Raw genomic sequence first — 21,962 nt, 5'->3', positions numbered from 1 at the left:
CAAGCAGGGATCTAAAAAATAATGATAAAGTAATATTAAGTAACATAAAATAAAAATAAAACCAAACTGGAATAGGATGAAGCAAACAAACTACCAGGAGAAAAAGCCAAAGAAAAAGCACAAGAGACACATGTAAATGCAGAGGCACACATATTTTCATACACGGAAATTCCATAAAAAACACAAAACTGGAAATCATGATATATGTGCAGAAGACATATATGTGCAGAAAAGAAAGAAAAGGAAGGAAGGAAGGAAGGAAGGAAGGAAGGAAGGAAGGAAGGAAGGAAGGAAGAGAAAGGAAAGGAAAGAAAGAGAGAGAGATTACCAGTGAAAGCATTATGAGATAAGGACCCTCCAAAAATGCCATTGAGTTTGTTTTGTGCGAGCCGCCTACTGCTGGGCATGAGGGTCTGTATAAACCAGTGGACTCCATTGGAAAAACTAGTTTCTCCTTTGCTAACAGTTATCATATGTGGCGGCGGTTTCTGGGTTAGCGATGAGACTTGTGTGTACTTGGCCTCTCAGGACTAGGACTTGATCTGGCTCAGACCCGTTCAGGGATTGCACATGCTGCCATAGTCCCAGTGAGTTCACGTCCTGCTGTGTGTACAAGGCCTCATTACTTTGGTGTTCTCTGTCCCCACTGGCTCTTTACAATGTTTTTATTTCCTTTTCCATAGCGTTCCCTGAGCTGTGAGGGAGGGATCTGAGGAGATATCCTGATTAGGACTGAGTGTTCTAGGAACTCTTACTCTGCACTTTGTTCTCTTGTGGGTCTCTGGATTTGCCCCCATCTGCTGCAGGAGGAAGCTTCTCCGACGATGGCTGAGCAAGACCTGATCTATGAGTATAGCAGAGCATCATTAGGCATCATTTTATTGCATGTTATTTTAGCAGAACAGCAGTGCTTGGATTTCCCTGGCCTATTTAGAGGAGGTTCTTGGCTACCTGAGCAGTGTTGAGCATGGGTCCTATCTCATGTGATGGGCCTCAAATGTATTCCGACACTGGTTGGGTACAACCACAAACTCCGTGCTGCTATTGCTGTGTCTTTCAGGCAGCTCACTATTGTAGATGGGAGGGGTGTTTGCCTTTTTTTTTTTTTCTTGATACCATACAGAGTACTTTCTAGTGCCTTGAACACTAGGCAGTAGTGGTGAGGTATCTGAATATCTGAATATTTGATATCTGAAATATCTGAAGCACAGCTCAGCCTCGGCATGACTGAGTTGTTTAGGTGTTGTCTTCAGCAGCAGAGCCTTTCCATCAGCTCGTGGTGAGCAGCCGATAGCCTGCGTTGTCTGGGGGTATCCTTGGGTTGTCCTTTGGCCAACAGCTTGATTAGTTGTAATGCGTTCCCGGAACTGGAGGCCTCACCTGGTGACGAGACATGTCTGGTTGGGCATGTCCTGCCAAACCCATCTTCTTTCCCGGGTGTGGGGAATGTTGATTACTACTGAGCTGTCTCTGCCCTATACACAGTCTTCCTCACTCCCACCCGTGCGGTCCTTGATCTGCTTTTCCTCACAGCTTTTCAAGAAGCTGCGTCCTTACTGGCATATACATACCTTACACTTCACTTGCCTAACCCTACCCACTTACTTGGTTTTTTTTTTTTTTTTTTTTTTTTTTTTGAGATAGAGTTTCTTCGTGTAGCCTTGGCTGTCCTGGACTCACTTCGTAGACCAGGCAGGCTGGCCTCGAACTCACAGAGATTCGCCCATCTCTGCCTCACTGAGTGCTGGGATTACCACATCCTGCTGCAGCCCTACTTATTTTTTAAGTGTAAGTTTAAGAATATTTTCTCTAATTAGATTTTAATTCCTATTGGGTAAGGGTCCCTGCAAAAACTATGGCTGACAGGAATGGTCTGCAGGAGGCAAAAAGGAAATGCAGCTCAGCACAGTTTAGGTGGTGCTGGTTTAAACTTCTAGAATTCAACCAGTTTATTGTAAGCATATTTAAGCACAGCACAATTTGGAAAAAAGTTTTCTGCTGAAATACAATCCCCTGTTCACAAGGAGGCATAATTACTTCAAAGTACATGTCACATCTTCCAAAAAGATGGGTTCTAGAGATAGAGTACAGTAAGGGCCTGGGGACGGATCTGACGTCAGTCATACAGATAGCACCGAGCTCATTTATGCTGTTAGCCACCTCCAGTCGTGCTTGTGGGAGCTTGGTATGGCCTGGCCCTTCAGCTAACACAGATCACTAGGCTATTAATCACCTCCATTCCCAGCCTTCTGGGTGAAAAACAGATTATACATCTTTTCCCTTGAAAAAGCAGCATTTGTTGAACACTCTTGTTTCCCTAGAGCCATCGTGGGCATAGGGGCCTCTGTGCTCCCAACAAATTCTCACCTGGAGTAGCTTTCTCTGTTGTGGCATTTTCAGAATTCTTTTTTCCCCTTTGAGGCAGGGTCTCAATATGTAACGCCAGCTGCCTTGAAACTTGCTGTATAGACCAGTCTGGCCTGGTGTTCATGAAGGTCCACCTGGCTCTTCAAGCACCGAGATCAAAGGCGTGCACTACCATGACCAGCACATTTTTAGAAAATTCATTGCATACTGTTGACAATCATATACTTGTTATTTCATGCTCAGTGTCTTCTCTGAGACTGTTTGTCCTGTGAGGGATATGTCTGTCTTATTTACTACTGGTACCAAAAGTACACTTTTGCATAGCAGTGCAAGAATACTAGTACATAGTAGGTATCCAAGAAACATGTTGAACAAAAACATGAAACAGGCCAAAGAGGTGGCTCCCACACAAGCCTGGCTATTTGAGTTCAATCTCTGGAAACTCTGTTCAAAACGAAACAAAACAAAAAAAACCCAGCAGGGCTGGGTGGGTGTGGTGGCGCACATTCTGAATCCTAACACTCCAGCGGTAGAGGCAGGTGAGTCTGAGTTTGAGGCCAGCGTGGCCTGTATAGAGAGGTCCAGGCTACACAGAACATGGAACTGTCCCGTGCTTCTTAATTTTTTACTGTTTGAGTACCTAACAAAAGCAGTACTTTGCATGTAGAAAATGTTTATAAATTATTGCTGGATAAATAAATGACAGATCTTATGGATAATGAATGATGCTTACACATTCAAAACAACGGAATTGGAAGAGAGAGAGAATAGCATGGTGGCTGGAGCCTGTAATCTCAGCTCAGGAAGTGTGGACAGAAGTATCAGGAATTCAGAGTCATCTTCTATTACGTATTCCATGTATGTATCTTTCAGTAGAAGTGTGTCTCCCCCAGAAGAGCATAAACCGCATCATGAAGAAGAGGCAAAACACTAATGGGTTAGTGGGAAATAAAGTTGTGCTGTGCTGGCTTGTCAAAACCCAGCTGAAGAAATTTAAACTTTCATCTGTGTGTGAGCACAGGTGAGCCGTAGCGTGCATGTGGAGATCAGCTTTTAGGAGTCAGTTCTTTGTTTCTGCCTTGGCTCCAGGGATCAGACACAGCTCTTCCGGTTGTATGATTCACTTTCCTCTCCTTCCCAAGTGCTGGGAGTAAAGGCGTGTGCCACCAATGCTGAAAGTAGCTGTTTTTAATCCATGTTAAGAGACCTGAACTAGGCCAGGTGTGGTGGCACATGCTTGTAATCTCAGCACCCTGGGAAGCAGAGGCAGGTGAGTTGCTGTGAGTTTGAGGCCAGCCTGGTATGCGAAGTCCAGGACAGCCAGAGCTACACAGAGAAACCTTCTTTCGAAAACCCAGGGAGGGGGATGTGAACTAAACCTTTCTGATGGCCTTGATGAAATCATCTCTGATGACTCCAGTACTGGGCCTATAACCTCCAGGGCTGTGAGATGTCTACTTCTGTAGCTTGTGCCTCCAAATCTGTGGTGCAGATGTTACCAGCTGCAAGTCCACTATAAAAAGCTAGTCAAGAAAAATGTGAGGGGGCTGGAGAGATGGCTCAGAGGTTAGGAGCACTGACTGCTCCTGCAGAAGTCCTGAGTTCAATTCCCAGCAACCACATGGTGGCTCACAACCATCTATAGTGAGATTTGGTGCCCTCTTCTGGCGTGCAGGTGTACATGCAGGCAGAACATTGTATACGTAATAAATAAATGTTTAAAAAAAAAAAAGAAAAGAAAAATGTGAGGAAGCAAGGCAGCAGACAGTGGAGCATGAACACAAAGAGACAGAACCTGAGGAGACTTGAGGAGATAGAGCTGAGAACACAAGGAGCCTGTGATGACTAGAATTTGCAGGCAAGAGTACCAGAACTGAAAGAGCTCAGGAGATCTTGTGTTGAATGCATGTATGTGAAGAAAGCCCTGGAAAGGAACAGGTAGAACAATTCTCAAGGATCCGGGAATAGTTTTCTTACTAGCCATGTTGTGCATAAAGTAGTGTTACTAAGCCATCTTGCCAAGCTGAGGAGAGTGTCAAAAGATGACTGTCAGCAAGGTAGGTTGGGGGTAAAGCTTGCTACCAAACCTGATGGCCTGAGTCCAGTCCCCAGGGTCCATCTACATGGTAGGAGGTGAAACCAGTTCTGCTGAGTTATCCTCTAACTCCAGATGTGCGCCATGGCACACGGGGAACATGCACATGTAAAAACTAAGTAAAAAATGAGCCTGCCAAGAGAAACGTGCTTCATTTAAAAAAATCAAAATTCAGGCGAGAAAATAGGAAATTGTAGAGTGAGATGGCAGATGAGAAGCTTCCACCATGTCACATGATGCGAGAGAAGGATCAAGAGAACAGAATCAACGTGCAGGGAAGGGGTGAGAACATCCGAAAGCTCAGCTGGAAAGTGTGCAGAGACAGAAGAGCACCACAGTGAGAGCGAGCAACCCCCAGTGTGGCTGCTCCGTGGGGGAGGGATCAGAAGCTTCAGTACCTCGTGGGAAGAGCTCCCCGGAGTCCTTGCAAGCCTTGACTCTGTTGTGTGTGCTTGTGAGATATTGACCCCTTCCGAGGGAAGGATCAGCCAGGGAGAGGAGGTCCACCTAGTCACTCCCTGTGTTTCAAGAGGCTGTGGCCAGACACTATTAAAGACTGAGAGCAGTAGCAAGGGAAAATCACAAGTCAGGGAGCTTGGGCCTAGCCTGCTTTCAGGTGGAGGCTGCTGCAGGAGGCCAGGTGCCAGCACACCAGACAGTTAAGGACACTTGGCTCAGGCTGAAGGGCGATGGGTTGTAGCCCTACACGTGGTGCCTAGCAGCGAGGTCTGTTTCCTGAAGCTAGCTGCAGAGTCTGTTTGTCCTAAGCTTAGGTGAACCAACCTTAACGCCGAGAGGCTCACTGTAGAGGACTGAGGCTTTGAAGCTACAGTGGCTATTTGACACCCACATCCTAATCTCCAGCAGGGTGTTTCACATGAGTTCATTTTCAAGTCTGAAGGTTGATCTGCTTATAGAGATTTCAGTATTTACTTTTCCTGCTGCAGTGTATTCATGAGACATACTCTGGCTAGAGCATTAGCTACTGCGTGTCATACAAACTGGAGGCTCCCTGGAGTGTGGGAGAACCTGCCCACCTCATAGACTGCAAAGCTAAGTGTGACCAGCAGAAGGCTCTGCTACACACATGCCGAAACAGGAAGCTGCCAAAGTGAAGACAGCTCTGTCCTTGTCCAGTCCAGGACCAGCCCCAGTGCAGAGGACAGGAAAGACAAGAGCTTCCAAGCTCGCTTGACGCCAGCCTTACATACCTGTTACCTTCCAGACTCCAGGTGTAGAGGGCCCGAGAAGAAGCTGCTCCAACATTTCATCTTCCTGCCCCTTGTGCTCCCCTCCTTTAAATGGTCACTGCTAGCATTTTGGCATGTTTTACGCTTTCATGTTTGTTTACCGCTTATATTTATGTAGGTTTAGTCACACATCATCGTTGTTGTTGGGCTAGCAGACACTGCTTTCTTTTCCTCTTCGTGACACTTTTCTCCATGTGGATTTGTATTCTTCTTTTCTTTTATTTGTCCCTGATTCGATTTTCTTTTTTCTCTTCCTTCCTTTCTTCTTTTATTCTGTTTCTCTTACAATTACTACATTTACCCCAAATAAATTTTTAGCTTCTAGTACAATCTACATTATTTTTTCTAATTTCTATAGTTGGTGTTGGTCCATTTTAAGTATATTTTGGTATTTCTTTTGCTCTGATGTTGTTTTTGTTATACAGTTTGGCTTTTTCTCTCTTGGGTAGACCTGAGATAAACCCTCAGAAGTAGGCCACTACTAAGATCTCCAAATAAAACCATAAGAAATGGCCTCACAGCTGGGCAGTAGTGGTGCACGCCTTTAATCCTAGCATTCAGGAGGCAGAGACAAGCGGATCTCTGAGTTTGGGACGACCAGGTCAGCCAAGCCTACACAGAGAAGCCCTGTCTTGAAAAACCAAAATACCAACCAACCAAACTAACAGAAAAAACAGAGATAGTGTGGCAGACATGCAGACCACAACATAGAAACAACCAGAAGCAAGGCAGCCTGACACCTCTGAGAGATCACAGCTACCTAATCCTGAACAAAACATACTGAAGTGTCTGAGATGCTCAAACAAACAAACAAATAGCCTGCTTCAAAATAACTAGTGACTTCAAAGAAAAAACAAAAAGCAAGCAAGAAAGGAAATGTATAAGGACATGGATATGAAGGCCATACAGAGAAAAGAGCTAAACACATAGATTGGAAATTCAGTAAGGAAACTGAGTTACCAAGAACAAAACAGAAAAACCAAGAAAACCATGAAGGTTGGAAGTGAAAATTTCAGTTAATCACATACAAATCTGTAAATGGGCTATTCTTGGAAGGCAGAGGCAGGCAGATCAAGGCCAGCCTGGTCTACAGAGTGAGTTGCAGGTCAGCAACCCCAACAAACAGAACCAGAGAAGAACAACTCTCTAACATGGTCAAGATGTCAAAACAAACAGTAAAATCTGCAAGAGGAAAATGTCACTCACAATGACAAACACATCAGAATAATATCAGACCTCTGGCAGAAACCCTAAAAGCTAAAAGAGAGAGAAAAAAAAGAGTAGTGTATTCAGTCTTTGAAAGGAAATAATTACAGACTAAGATTGCTGTATCTATAAACCTAGGTGGGTGTGTTACTTTGTTTTTTTGTTGGACACAGGTATAAACATCCCAGACTGGCCTCAAGTTTTACAGCAGCCTGAATTAGCCTCATGAGTGCAGTACTGCAGGTGTGAATCACACCACAGATTCAAGTTACCTTTTAAAATCAGCAGAGAATCACATTTCAAGATAGACACAAACAAAAACAATGCCTGGTCACCAAGTCAGCACTGCGGAAAATAATTGTGGTAACTAGCTTTTTTATAACCAAATTATAAATTATATAAATTATAAATTTGGTTATAACCAAATTATAACCAAATACTTTGAGAAGCAGCTTAAGGGATGGGAGGCTTCAGAGACTACAGTTTATAACAGGCAGGCTAGGATCAAAGTTTCAGTAATTTTTGCCCAAAAGTACAAAAGCAGAGAAGAGAAATTTGTGTTGGTTACTCAAGCCCTGTCTTGAGTAATTTAAACTGAACAAGGTAAGCTGAATGACCTCTTGAGGGTTTCCTCCCACACTCTGATTTTAAAATAGAATTCTGGGTTACTTAAATTTGGAAGTATACATATTCAGGGAAGTGTGAACTTACAAAATCATAATTTGAAAAGTTCTTTGTAGTACTAGTGAGAACAGATGGCTCTGAAATCTGAGGAATGTTTTGTTTTCTGGTCTTCAAGGAATATATCTCTTTCAGGGAAGGAGGAGTTAATAGTTCTGAGTTGGTCAAAAGTCTAGAGAATAGTGAAGATGAGGGTGGTGATAGTTGACTCTTGAGGCGCCTGTTCCTAGTTTATACTGAGATGTTAGTATTTAACCACAGGAATTTTATTAATCAGGGTTCTCTGGAGTACAGAACTGATACAATCTATATATGTATGTATATCTACAGACATATTATAAAAGGATTTACTAGATTGGCAGAGACTGTTCAGTCAGTCCAGCAATGACTGTCTGCATGCTAGAGTGGCTGAGAGCCTAGTAGCTTCTTGATCTATGAATCTGGACACCCCAGCAGGTCCAAGTTTGGCCCTGAAAGGTCTGAAAGAGTCCTAGAGAGTTGTTGGTCTTCATTCCAGGTCAAAAGACAAGGAAACTAGATCTTAATACCACAGACTGGCAGCAGCATCATAACAGGACAGGTGTGCTCGCCAAGAAAAACATGAACAGGGCAGGCAGACAAGGCTGATCTTTCCTCTAGCCTATCTGTTGTTTGTTTATTGTTTTTAAATTATTGTTGTGTATATGAGTAATCTGTTTTCACACACACATCCAGAAGAGGGACTTAGATCCCATTACAAATGGGTACGAGCCACCATGTGGTTGGCGGAAATTGAACACCGGACCTCCGAAAGAGAACCAATTCCCTTAACCACTGAGCCATCCCTCCAGCCTCTGTTTGTTTAATATTATTATCTCCATCATTATTTCAGTTGCCAGAACTGAGAAGGAGAAATAGGTATGGGATGCCACCAATAACCAAGAAGCTCTCTGCAGTTGGCCCCCTCCGGCGCGGGGAGAATCAATGCCCTGCAGGGTGGTTCACTGCATGTATGTGATCCACATGTCAGGCAGCTCCCGCGCCGAGGAGGAGTTCGCCAACACAAAATGGACTTGATAGTGTTTTTGTAGACTTTGTTTCACTTTGCCTTGTTTTCGTATTTGTTGTCTTCCAAGTATTTGCTTATTTATTATAAGCTTTATTTTTGTCAGGGAGTTAGCTTTGTTTCTTTGAGGTTTTTGTTGTTGTTGTGGGTTTTTCTTTGCTGTTTTTGTTTCTTTTTGTTTTTGTTTTGAGACAGGGTTACTCTGTATAGCCCTGGCTTTCCTGGAGCTATCTCTGTAGACCACACTGGCCTCAAACTCACAGAGATCTACCTGCCTCTGCCTTCAGAGTGCTGCAATTAAAGGTCCGTGCAACTGCTGCCTGGCTGTTTCTTTGTTTTTTTTAAAGAGAGAGAAAGAACAAAATTGAGTAAGGGAAAATCTGGGAGAAGTTGGGAAAGGGAAAAACATGAGCAAAATATGTGAAAAAAAGTTCAGTTTTAAAAAAAAGTGAAAAAAGAAGCAAAACAAAAGAGGATGCCCTGAGAAGAGCCCATAGTACTCTTCTTTTAGAGCGGTGCGCTCTGCATGCAGAAGACCATCTTCTCCCTGTTGATCCATGCCCGGCAACAGAAATTGCTGATGGTTCTGAAACACTGACCTTCTAGCCAACTTCTGGCATTCCCTGCCTATCAGAACTCAGTCTTGCTGCCACGTTTAGCCTGGAACCTCTTATCTCATTACTTTTATTCCAATTGCCCGAAAATCTTAAAGTGCTTAGGTGTTTGGTACTATTCTAAGTACTGATTTATATAGTTCATACCTATGAAAAAGTAAATGAAATTCATACACTGGCAACTTTTGCATGTGTATAATGCATTCCAGTTACTCTCACCGTGCCTGCCTTCTCACCCCTCTCACTCCATCAACCACGGCTGCTCCCTACAAGTCCATTTCCATGTTCAGGTCTTTCTGCTTTGTTTTGTAACCCAGTATGTTTAACTAGGGCCGTTGGTGTATCCCTAGGTATGCGATTATCTAGTGGGATTTGGTTTTGGAACCAAGTCTCATGTATCTCGTGTACCCCAGCTTGGCTTTAAACGCAGTATGTAGCCAAGACTGTCCTTGAGCTCCTGATCTTCCAGCTCTGCCTTCTCGGTGCTGTGATTTGCAGCAAGCTACCATTCCCAGGTATGGTTTAAACTTTTGTTTATTTTTGAGAATTTCATATATGAGTGTTATATTTGCATAATCTCTCCTCTTCTCTCCCCCTTTCCCCCTTTCTCCAACTCCTCCTTGTCTCCCCCACTCCTTCTCAAATTTCTGGCCCCTACTTCTTTATTATTGCTGGACATACATAATGCAAATAATTTACAGATAGAACCTGCTGAGTTCATTTAGCTCATATCTACAGACCGCGTGGGATTGGATAAGCTGTTGGGGCTCATCTTTGGAGCCATCTGATCTCCCCGTCTCAGACTCATGTACACTGACGTATCAGCTGGTGTTGTCATTTATCAGGTCTTGTTTAGGTAGCCGTCATGGTAAGCGTTCATGGGTGCAGTGTCACATAGTGAGGTCACATAAGTCAAGACAGCAGATGTGCTTGTCCTCTGGCTCTTACAGTTTTTCTGCCCTTCTTCTGAGCAGTTCCCTGAGCATTTAGTGTGGAGTTCATTTTGTGGATGTATCAGTTGGTGTTGGGCACCCCATAGACAGCTGTTCTCTGCGCTTTGTCCAGTTCTGCTGCAAGAAGCTTCCTTGATGGGGATGAGCGCCCTCCTCTGTGGTGTAAGGACTGTCGTATTTGGAATGCCGTTAAGGATTGTGCTGGTTGAGGGAAGTGACATAGTGGATTCTCTTAAGGTCCTTGGCTTCCCCGTAGGTGGTGGGCTAGGACTATGTCAGGCGGGAATTCCTGTCTACTGAGGGGCCAGAAGCCAGTTAGCATCTGTTGGTTGCCCACAGGACATAGTACCACTACCGTACCTTCCAGAGTGCCTTGCAGTGTGTTCTAGTCCTCGTGACGGTTCGCCACTGTTTGAGCTGGCCGGGCCTGCTGGTTGCTTTTCCTCTTGGCAGCTTGCACAGTTCTTCCTGACTTTATGAGAGCTAGCCCTTAGCAAGGAGTCTTCCAGGTCTCTCTGAAGTGGGTGGTGATTTCAGCAGGACACTGCCACCTTTGAATTCTAGTACGCAGCCAAGGACCGTGGCAATGGTTACGGTGTTCGGGACTCTCAGTCTCCCCTGACCACCACTCAGAAGGAGGGTCCTCATGCTTGGCACTGTGGAGTTTTCTTACATAGTCTGTGGCCCTTGAGGAGCATTATTACCCCGAGCAGTGTAACTTCATTTCAACTCTGTGTGTGTGTTCTTATATATAGGTTATTGTGAGTAAACATGAAACAATGATTCCCTGTGACTTTTAAAAACATTCTTAGGCTCATTTATGCTTCCTCCCTCGTCTTCCTCTGTGTTCTCTCCCTCCTCTCTCTCTGGGCAAGCCCCCCTTCCACATTTTTCCCATTTCTTCCTCTGTAGGATCTGTAGAACTCCTCCTGCTCCATGAGCCTTTTTTACTTCCCTGGTCCATTAGTTACTTTTCTATTGCTGTGATAAAACACTATGGCTGAGGCAACTTGCAGAAGGAAGGGTTCATTTTGAGTGTACCTCTAGGATAAGAGTCCTGTCACCATCATGGCAGAAAAGCTGGTGGCAAGCATCAGGCTTCTCACCAGGGATAAGGCTGAGAATTTACACCTCAGACAGCAATCAGGAGACAGAGGGCAAACAATGGCAAAGCCTGTCTGCCCCTAGTGACGTCACTCTTCCATCAAGGCCACAGTTCCTAACCCTGTCCAAACAGTGCCACAAACTGGGGGTCAGACACTCAGATATCCATGAATATGGGGGCATTTTCATTCAAACCACCACACCTGGCGTCTGCTTAACCTCTAAAGGTGGGGCTAAAGCTTGACAAGCAAGTGAATATGTGCTGTTTGTCCTTCTGCCCCGCTCAGTGTAACATTTTATAGTTCCATCTATTTGCCTGCACATTTTGTGATTTCACTTTTCTTAAAGTTGACTAATATTCCACTGTGTGTTTTTGTGCGCGTGCGCGTACACCACATTTTTATTACCCATCAGTTGAAGGATGTTTAGATTGTTCCCATTTCCTAGCTGTTGTGAATAGAGTGGCAATGAACATGGCTAAGCAAGTGTCTGTGGAGCAGGAACCCTTTGCACACATGCTAGATGAGACAAATAGTTAGCTGCCTTTTCTAAAATCCCATTTTACAGAGGAGGAAACTGATACAGGGAGGTCCAAGAAGTTGCCCAAGGGCACACAGCTAGTTACTAAGAAAGCCAGGGTTCAAATACAGTAAGTCGGGCTTAACCCTTGTTTGGTGATCATTATTCCAAGTCTGAATGAGGATGGTGCCATATAAAAACCTAAAAAAATAAAGAGAAAGTGTGATTAGCGTTTCAAAGGAGAGGGTAGTCCTGTTAGTATCTGATTGGGAGTCAGCTAAGGCTTTGTAGAAAATGAGATGTTTACTAAGAAATGATTTGGGACCACGTTTTTCAGGTGCTTCATTTTGGCAGAAAAGGGGAAGCAAAATAATAGAATATGCAAAGACTTGGATGTGAAACTATAGGCCATCAAGTAGTTCTGAGGCTGCCTCTGTTGCCTAACCCATACCCTCAGGACTCTTCAGTCCTTACCGCCAATTCTAGGATGAACAAATGCTTGGTGGTAGCTTGAAGTTGCAGAAAACCGGCCTGCCTTGAGGTCTATTTTCTATGGGAAAGGTATACATAAGAAGCCATGGGGGCTGGGGAATGGCTCATCAGGTAAGAGCATTTACTGTATACAAATGACGTCCTGAGTTCAAATCCCCCAAACCCATTTGAAAAGACAAGTGTGGTCATACACATACATGTACAACTGTGTCCTCCATTGGCTTCCATGTTCACAAGCATGCATAAGCATATGTCACACATGACAACATTTGCACTCTCTCTTCAAAAGGGCCTGGAGAGAATTCTCTTTTTTCCTTGTGGACCTTTGAAGGCAGGTGGCAGCTTTCCTGGAGTCACCGTGAAAATTCTTGCTTTTGCCGTGTCTGCTCAGCTCGCTGCAGTCTGGAAATGTGGGTGAGCATGCGTCACCGTCATCTCCATGACTGCATGAAGGACTAAGTGATCTTCCTTGAATGGGCTTTTCAAGACTGTCTTGTCGGTGAAAGAGATCGTGCTAGTTCTTTATACATGAAAAACAAAAACAACCCAGAGCTGGAAAATACGATATTGATGAAAGTGAACCCTTTGGCAACCCTCGGAAGAGGAACTGTGCCATTGGCAATGTTGCAGGCGACTCCGACCCCAGAGCGTGGTGCCGCCAGCTGGGTCCCGGCAGAGAGCACACCAGGAAGTGGCCACCAACCAGTTTACCGTGAGAATCTTCATGTTCCTGGAGGAGGGTTTTTAATAGAAATACTCGGGGGCACCTTCACCAGAAAACAGAGGAAGAATTTTTATTTCCAAAGAAAAGGCTGTCAAGAAATTCATGAAGAAGAAAAAGTGACCCTGAACTCAAATACGGAAAAATCTTTGACCAGCACCTCTGACACTCAACTATGAAATCTTGCAACTGTCCTTGGAGTGCGCAGGTCAGTTATCAACACTGGATAGAGAAACAGCCAAAAAGAGGCCAGTATTTGAGGAATCATCCTGTCCCACAGGCGTGGAGGGTGGGTCTGCAGTAAACAAAAGCAGTGGCTCTGGTCTGCCAGACATCGAGCTCAACATCAAGAATATTCCAGCTATGACCCTGAAGAAATTTGAAAGGGCTCTGGCAGCTGACGGTCATGTAAAGTTAGTCTGACTTTACCTGTAGCAGTGGCCTTGCAGCCATTGTTTTCAGATACACTGAAAGTAACTGAGACCACAAAGAGTTAACAGAATCAAATTTTATGATCAGAACTGGAACCCTGGCTTTGGTAGAGGCCTAAAGATAAAAATGACATCTTGACAGAAGTCAAGATTTACAATTAAGCCAGATGGTCATGGAGCACAGCTTTAATCCCAGCAGAGAGAAGCAGGTGGATCTCTGTGAGTTCAAGGCCAGCCTGGTCTACAGAGTAAGTTTCAGGACAGCCAGGGCTATACAGAAAATCCCTGTGTCAAAAAACCAAAAAGCGCTCTCTCTCTCGCTCTCTCTCTCTCTCTCTCTCGCGCACACACACACACACACACACACACACACACACACACACGGGCAGCAGTTAAAAATGGCTGTACAGGTAGAGATTGTCCAGGTACTAGATGAGAACTTGAGTTTGGGTACCAGTTTGTACTGGTAGCTCCTACTCTTGTCTATGCCTTGCTTAACAAACTGGTACCCAAACTCAAGTTCTCATCTGGTTAATAAAGAAGGAGTTGAAGGAGATTTGAGGTAAAGTTCACTAGAAAAGGTAAGGTCTCACCATGTAGCCATTAAAAACAAAACAAAAAAAGACCTGAGCTCGCTCTCCCTTCTCCATAGATCCCATCCTGTGTGTGTCTGTGTTAGACCCAAGCTCTCTCCTTTCTCCATAGATCCCGACCTGTGTGTGTCTGTGTTAGAGTTATCATATGTACACAAGTATGCAGGAGTGTGCTCACAATCAGATCAGAGGTCAACAAGAGATGTCTGTGTCTATCACTCTCCACCGTGTATTCTGAGACAGTGTGTATCAGCGAACCGGAGCTCACTGTTTTGGCTAGACTAGCCAGCCAAGAAACCCCTGGCATGCACCTGTTTCCAGCTTCACCGCACTGGGGTTGCACCGTCGTGCCCATCTTTTACATGGTTCTAAGGAGCCACACTCAGGTCCTTGTAGAGCAATCACTTCATCTTGTGTCTTCTCTCCAGCGCTCATTGGACCACTTTAGCCGCACTTATTCGTTATGTTAACCATGTAGCTAATAATTTGTTATCCTTTTCCCTCACTACTTATCCATATGAGATCCTTAAATATATTTACGTGCTTACATTGCCAGGGATCAGTCCTGCCAACCTGTACAAGGAAAATGACACCAATCTTAGTGACAACACTGAAAATGATCTGACTGTGCTGGTTTAAATGAGAATGGCTCCCAAAGGCTCGTGTGTTTGAATTCATGGTCCCCAGTTACAGGAACTGTTTGGGAAGGATTAGGAGGTGTGGCCTTGTTGGAGGTGTGTCACTGGGTTGGCTTGAGGTTTCAAAAGCCCAGCCCAGGCCCAGTGTCTCTGTCTCTCTCTTAGCCTATAACTTGTGGGTCAGATGGGAGCTCTCGGCTCCTTCTCCAACACAGTTGCCCGCCAGGCTCCCCACCGTGATGGTAATGGCTGACCCTGAAATGGTGAGCCAGCCCCAGGTAAGTGCTTTCTTCTGTAGGCTGCCTCGCTGTGGTGGTTCTTCACAGCAGCACAACAGTCACTAACACACTGCCCACGTTCATACTGTCTCATGTTACTTTCCTAACTCTTTTAAACACTGAAAAGCATTTAGTATGTTTTTGTGATTACATAGAGGCCAGTCTGTTTGTATGCGTTGCTTTGAGTCAGAATAAATATATCAGAAGTGCTCTGCTTGCCTCATAGATGTTTACACTGACACTCTTTCACTGGGTGAAAAAGTGTGAACGGTTTAGCACAAATTCTCTGTTATTTTCAGGGAAATCACGAAATAGGTAGGGAGTTGGGGAGTAGTCTTCAGCTCAGGCAGAGCAGTACATGCTTATACTTACAGCACTTGGGAGACTAAGGAAGAAGGAACGTGAGTTCAGAGTCAACCCAGACTCCATAGCGAGACCTTGTCTCAAAAAAAAAAAAAAAAAAAGAAAAAAGATAGAAGGAGAAGCATGTGTGAGGGAGTAGTCCTCTTGTGTAAGAGGCACGTTTGGGTGCGGTTAGGAAGGGAGGCAAGAGAAGAGCTGGCGTGGGGCTAGAACAGCAGTCATGGTTCCGAGTAGAAGGCAAGATAAAGTATGACATCCGAGCTGGGCCTGGATATGGAGCTAATCGAATTGATTAAGATTATGTGAAATCCAGGCGTGTATAGGAAAAAAAACAAACAAACAGCAGAGTACAAGGGAGAACGGGATAGAGAGATGAGATAGAGAATTTGAATTGGTGGAGTTTAGAAATAACACAGATAAAACAGTCAAGCATTTATATCATAGATGTTAAGCATAAATGTGTTTCATTCTTAGTAAAAATCTCTCTGGGAAAATTTCCTATTGCAAATGAGTATAATTTTAAAGGGAAATAAAATATGCTAATTCAGCTCTTAAAGGAATTTAAGTTTACTATATTGGACTTGAAACTAGCATCCAGATAAATCAAGAAGATGATTTCCTTCAGTGTCAGGTAATTTATTCAGAGTGTTTGAATTGGGCATGTGTCTTAGTCTGCTTAGTGTAGACGCAATTAGAAACCACTTTATCTTGGAGCTTTGGAGGAAATGATGGATATGACATCCTTTAAATGGGTACATGCAATCATCTCCCTTTTACATGATGCAAATGTAAATTGCAAATGACAAATTAGTCTCCCAGTTGACGCTGGATGAGCATAAGCCTGCTGACCCAAGTTGTTTGCATCTAGAAACTAGACTCTTCTAGATAGCAAAGGCCCTTGCTGCCGAGACTGGACACCTGCATTTGATACCCTGGGACCTACTCGGTAAAGGGAAAGAACAAGTCCATGGAGTTTTCCTCTGACCTACACACACACACACACACACACACACTAAATAAACAAACTTAATTTAAATTTTTTTGTTTTGTTTTTAAATAAACAGGGGCTAGAGAGATGGCTCATACTGCATCCTTGCACAGACCCTAGGGTTAGACATGGCTGTGGTGGCCAGGGAATGAAAAAAAGACAGACACACAAAAAAGCTGGGATGAGAAACTTAAGCCCCCTGGAGCTGATTCTGTTTATTATGTGCAGTAAACTGGGAGGTGGGTTGTTGCATACAGTTAAACAAAGGCAGAGTTCACGCTATGCAGATGTAACGAGTGTAGCTAATCTCAGTAGGAGCAGTCCTGTGGACATTTTCTGTACACACCATTAGCACCCACACTTGGGCCACAAGGGTAGTCTGCCATTTCCCTGAGCCTAGCCAGGGAAGACTGCCATTTGCCCATTAGTCGGAGGCTTTGGAATCCTTGACATAGCCCTGCCTGTATCGGAACCACACCCTCACTCAAGCCTTCACTGCCCAGGGCTTCCTCTCCTTCACACAGAACACTTGCTGCCCTTGTAGAGGACATGGGTTTGGTTCAAGCATCTACGTGGTGACTCAAACTCCAGTTCCAGGGGACTTTTTAGATACCAGGCATTCAGAAGGTGTTCATAACACATGCAGACAGGACAGACACATTACGTGTACAAGTAGCTAGATAAATACATAATAAGCAAGCAAGCCTTTGAAAAGGTTGGAGAGATGGCTTAGCAGTTACGAACACTGGCTGCTTTTTCAGAGGACCTACCTGAGTTCAGCTCACTGCCATCCACAACTCTAACGGTACCTTTCCTCACTGTGACATGACCACACATGCACACGCCTATACATAATTAAAAGTAATATTTAAATTAGAAAATAAAATTACATCGGAGGGCTTCCTAGAATGCTTGCCTCTCATGTGGGAAGGTCAGAGTTCATCCCCAGCAGCACATAAAGCAGGCGTGGTGGCAGGTGTCTATAACCCCAGTGCTCTGAAGGTGGAAGCAGGAAGATTAGAAGTTTAAGGTCATCTGGCTGCAGACTATTTTGAGGCCAGCAAATATCTACTTTGGAAAACTTACAAAGGTGTGGGATAATGATGACTTAAAGTTGTATTGACACCTACAATACAACAGTTTAATCATGGAGGTAAAGATTTATACTGTGAAAAATATAAGATTGTAGAAGAAACTGAAGACCACCCCCCAGGCACTCAGCATGACCTTCGTGGCCTGGGTCCAGAGCCCGACAACCACCACTCAGAGAGCTCTATAGACGCCATAGACACCTGAAATTTTCACAGCCTTTCTTTAAATAGTAAAAAAGCCAAAACTTTTATGGGTCTTACGTAACAACCCAGAAAAATGTTTTGGAAAAGGAGAATAAAGTTTGAATAAAGCTTTCAAACAGTATAGTGTTGTGCTGGCATAGAATAGGGTGTAGGACTGAGAAACAAATTCTTAAATTTGTCCCAGTTTGTTTAAATGAGGGTATTGTTGACACTCAGTTACAATGTTAAAAACAAGTGAATTTTGCTTACTTAGAGCCAGAGCAAAATGGACCAGCAAACTAAAGCAATAAACCCACAAAGTTACCTACTGTAATCCCAGCACTGGGACACAGAGACAAGAGGGTTGGGAGAGCAGCATAGTTTTTAGCTACATGGCTGTGTGATGAGTTGGAAGCCCAGACTACATGAAACAATGGCTCATAACGCCTACCCCTGCCAGAAAAGAAAGAAAGCTCCACAGCCAAAAATAAACAACACAACATCCTGGCGGGGCGTACACCTTTGCTTTCAGCACTCTTAAGAGGCAGAGGTAGGTGGTCTCAGAGTTCAAGGCCAGGACAGCCGAGGCTATACATAGCAACCTTGTCTAGAAAAACCAAAACAAACAAACAATGCAATTACAAAATAAGCAAAGGATTTTGTCTTGGTGATTGTTCTGTTGCTGTGAAGAGACACTATAATCAAGGCAACTCATAGAAGAAAGCTTCAGAGCCTTATTTCATTTTCATCATGGTGGGGAGAATGGAGGCAGGTGCTACCATGCCCGCTGGAACCGAGAGCTGCACCCTGATGGCAGGCTGAGAAGGTCTCTGAGGTCGGCATGGGCTTTGGAAATCTCAGAGCTCAGCCCCAGGATACACTTGCTCCAACAAGGCCACACTCACTCCAATTAGGCCACACCTCCAAATCCTTCTAATCCTTTAAATAGTGCCATTCCCTGGTGACTAAGAGCTTAAATATACAAGCCTGTGGAGGCCGTTCACACCACCATCGATTGTATAGCTAGTTCCCAAAGATAGGGAAATCCCTCTCTCTCTCTCTCTCTCTCACACATACATACACACACACACTTAAAAGGAAAATGAAGTCCTGGATTAGGTGGTGGTAATACGTTTATAATCCCAGCATTCGGAAGACATGCAGATCTCTTGAGTTCAAGACCAGCTTGGTCTACAAAGCAAGTTCCAGGACAGCCTGATCTACACAAAGAAATTCTGTCTTAAACAAACAAACCAACAAACCAATAAACCATCTGCTTTCTATTTCCACGCATCCATCTATCCCCAGTGTTTAAATGTGTGGAACAGAGAGCAGGCGGGTGGTACGGGAAGAAGGTAAGTGCTGCTCTAGCTGCTTGTCTCAGAGAAAGAAATGGGGCTGTAACAAGTTTCAGATTAACTGTTCAAAGGAAACAGTTAATTTAAAAAATAGATCAGTAAGCTCGACAGATGTACAAACATGGGGAAAAGCAACATTAACTTGATCTAATTGCAGTTTAGCATCAAGGGAGGTTCAGTCTTTTTTTTTTTTAGTGGCCCAAGAACCTTCTTTTTCTCTTTTGACTGCACAGGTTTGTGTACATGCAGACTCTGAGCAGAACTTCTGCTGCCCTGCTCTGTCACCCCACACCTCGTTTCCTTGAAACAGAATCTTTCTCCGAGCGCAGTGGCCATGAAGTCACAGCAGTCTTCCTGCCTCTGCTCCTCCTACGCACTGGGTTTACAGGCAGGCATGGCCATACCGGCCTTTTTCTAGGACCTAAACTACGGCATTCATGCTTGCCCAGTGAGGCAACCACAGCCCCAGCTCCTCGGTGCTTTCCCATGTTAAATTTACAGTTAGCAGCACGTGGGCTGGAGAGATGGCTTAGAGGTTAAGAGCACTCACTGGCTGCTCTTCCAGAGGTTCTGAGTTCCAGTTCCCAGCAATGCCACATGATGGCTCACAACCATCTATAGTGAGATCTGGTGCCCTCTTCTGGCATGTTGGCACGCATGCAGGTAGAATATGGTATAAATAATAAATAAATAAAATATATAAAAGAGAAAAGAATACAGAATACTAATATTCATTAAAGAACTCAAATTATTCAAATTAACTAACAATGAACTTCATAGATTTCTAGAGAAAAGCTTCAGGTTTGATATCAAGGAAGTAGGCAGATGCACTTAAATTGTGACATTCTTTTAGAGTTATAATTTCAGGGTCCCTGTCCTTAGAGAACGCAGTAAGAGACTGTGCACTTAACTGAACTAGTTTGTATTAACTGAATTCAGTGCAACTAGGAAACGGCAAACAAGCTGGGCATGGTCTCCTACACCTCTAATCCCAGCACTCTGAAAGCCGAGGCAGGTGGATGTCTTTGAGTTCAAGGTTACCATGGTTTACATAGGAGTTCTAGGCCATCTACATAGTGAGGCCTTGTCTCAAACAACAACACAACAAAAAAAGAAAAAAAGACAAAGAAAATGAATGCAGAATGTTCAGACGTTATATAGCTAACTTGCATAGGGAACTTTTGTTTTTCTAAACTGTGACTGACTGTTTGTCTCTGAGAAGTTGGTGGTTTGCCATGTTAGAAAAGTTGTCCATTCTTGCAGAATAAGGTTAACCCTGTTCTTTGTAGATGATGAAAGCCATGAACAAGTCCAATGAACACGTCTTGGCAGGAGGGGCCTGCTTCAATGAAAAGGCGGATTCTCACCTCGTTTGTGTACAGAATGATGATGGAAACTATCAGACACAAGCCATCAGTATCCACAACCAGCCCAGGAAGGGTAAGCGGGGGTACTGCTGGAGGAGTTTCATTTTGTTTATTTAAATTATTTATATTCTGCACGTATGACTGCGTTATGGGCATGTCTGGCTGCAGCAAAGTCCAGAAGAAGGCTTTTTAAACAAGCTCTACTGGGTCAGGGTGCACACCTGCAATCCCAGCACTCAGAAGGCAGAGGCAGGTGGATCTCTGTGAGTTCAAGGTCATCCTGGTCTACAGAGTGAGTTCCAGAACAGCCGGGGCTACACAAGTGAGACCCTGTCTCAAAAAAGGAAATAAAACCACCAAAACAAACAAACAAACAAACAAAATAACTTGGCAGATAAAGTAGCTAACACTCTGTGTCAATTAACACTTTTTTAACATCTTCAGTATATACTTGATTGTACAATAGAAAATCTAGACATCAGAAAAGAGTTACAAACTTTTCTGTGAAGAATCAAATGATTAATATTTGCCAGCAGCTCCTCTGTTCACAGTGACAGTTCTGGACCCCCTTAGAGAACATGTAAATGAATGGAACTGCCTTTGTTCGAGTAAACATTTATTTCAGAAGTATGCTGCAAGCCAAGCCAACCCTAGGATCATGGTCATTAAGATTTTGTTTCTAAAATTCTTTGACCCTTAAATGAGAAAGAGTGCAACAGGATGAAAGGTTGATTGTGTCTTAAAACTTCTTCCACAAACCTATATAGGCACTGGAACTAACTGGTTAGTCCACACAGGGGTGTTTTGTTTTCTGTATGATGATTCTTGGAATTCCCAACTTAAGTCTCATTATTGTTCTCAATGCCTATCTCAGCCATCTGTCTTCACTAACCTACTTCTATGTCTGTTGTAGTGACTGGTGCCAGTTTCTTTGTGTTCAGTGGCGCTCTGAAATCCTCTTCAGGATACCTTGCCAAGTCCAGTATTGTGGAAGGTAAGGGATGGGTTGTCTATTCCCCTGTCTCAGTTCAGTCCTGACTATACAGCTGAAAAGTAGGCAATCTTAAGAGTGCCTGGAGGGCTGCGGAAGTAGTTCAGAAGGTAAAGTTTGCCTTGATGCACAAACAGAAGTGGTTGTACAGTCCGTAATCCCAGCATGGGGAAAGTGGAGGCTGGAGTTTAAGCTTATCCTAGAGAATTCAAGGCCACCTGGGCGTGAAGCTCTGGTGGGGGAGGGCTAACACCTGCTGTAGATGTCTAACTTGTATTTTATTTTATTTTTTTTTTTTTATTCAGATATACGTCATTTTTCAGCAGGTTAAAACTGTCTCAGGAGCTGGGCATAGTGGCACATGCTTGTCCTGCCAGCTACCCAGGAGGATGAGGCAGGAAGTTCACTGGAACCCAGGAGTTCCAGACCCAACAGAGCAAGAAAAACAAGCAAGCAAACAAAATCCTGGCATGGGGTGCCTGGGTGCCTCGTTCTTTTGTCATGCTTGCTTGCAGACTCGCAGGCTAAGGAATCTTGATAGGGTACTACAGAGAGGAGCATTTGACCCTGTGACTTAAAGGCACGGAATTATTTCCCTGAAATGAGGTAGAATTCCATTATTTCCCTGAAATGA

The 21,962-nt window shown here is 44.0% G+C and overlaps 1 protein-coding gene across 3 annotated transcripts in view; it reads left to right on the top strand.

Moving 5' to 3' along the window:
• Positions 1–21,962, top strand: part of Zfyve9 (zinc finger FYVE-type containing 9) — a 128,524-nt gene that overhangs the window by 92,894 nt on the left and 13,668 nt on the right. For all 3 annotated transcript variants that reach the window (XM_055628925.1, XM_055628926.1, XM_055628924.1), the window contains 2 exons: positions 20,260–20,410; positions 21,251–21,331. In XM_055628925.1, the coding sequence (XP_055484900.1) occupies positions 20,260–20,410; positions 21,251–21,331 (232 nt within the window). The remainder of the gene's footprint in view (positions 1–20,259; positions 20,411–21,250; positions 21,332–21,962) is intronic.

The sequence above is a fragment of the Psammomys obesus genome, unplaced genomic scaffold (assembly GCF_907164565.1).
Source record: "Psammomys obesus unplaced genomic scaffold, mPsaObe1.curated_primary_1811, whole genome shotgun sequence".
Taxonomy (NCBI): Eukaryota; Metazoa; Chordata; class Mammalia; order Rodentia; family Muridae; genus Psammomys; species Psammomys obesus.
The sequence above is the reverse complement of the archived record's forward strand: the minus strand, read 5'-3'. Positions and strand labels throughout refer to the sequence as shown.